Source organism: Cebus imitator, unplaced genomic scaffold, assembly GCF_001604975.1.
Source record: "Cebus imitator isolate Cc_AM_T3 unplaced genomic scaffold, Cebus_imitator-1.0 Scaffold999, whole genome shotgun sequence".
Lineage (NCBI taxonomy): Eukaryota > Metazoa > Chordata > Mammalia > Primates > Cebidae > Cebus > Cebus imitator.
In genome coordinates, this window is record NW_016108314.1 from 96,978 (window position 1) to 97,446 (window position 469).

Here is a 469-nt window from a genome sequence, read left to right on the forward strand (position 1 = left end):
CCATCTGTCCTCTAAGTCCATTTTTTTTCCTGCTGGGGGTGGGAGCACAGGGAGGAAGGGAGAAATGAATTTTTTCTTCACTTTTTGAAAAAATGATACATTCTTATAGTCCAAAACTGAGAAGGTACAGAAGGGAAGTATCTCCCAGCCACCTGTGCTCTCTCCTGAGTTTTTTACAAATCCTTGCAGACATGATTCATGTATATTATCACAGTACACATACACACACACACACACACACACACACACACACACACAGACACACACACACACACACGTTTCCTCTCTCTACACAAATGGTGACATACTAAAGCTACTCTTCTGTACCTTCAGAGTCCAAGTGCCCAGTCCCCCACCTAGGACTTGGCCAAGGCCACAGCCAAGTAAGGGCAGGGAGGGAATTTGGCCTCTGAGCTCTGCGTCCAGTGCTGTCTCCCCATAGCACACTACAACTCACCCACAGCAGCCC

At 47.3% G+C, this 469-nt stretch overlaps 1 protein-coding gene across 1 annotated transcript in view; it reads right to left on the reverse strand.

Moving 5' to 3' along the window:
* Positions 1 to 193, reverse strand: part of LOC108298567 (golgin subfamily A member 2-like) — a 4,943-nt gene extending 4,750 nt beyond the window's left edge. Inside the window, exon 1 of the mRNA XM_037735839.1 lies at positions 178 to 193. Within this exon, the coding sequence (XP_037591767.1) occupies positions 178 to 193 (16 nt within the window). The remainder of the gene's footprint in view (positions 1 to 177) is intronic.
* Between the last annotated feature and the right edge of the window lie 276 nt (positions 194 to 469).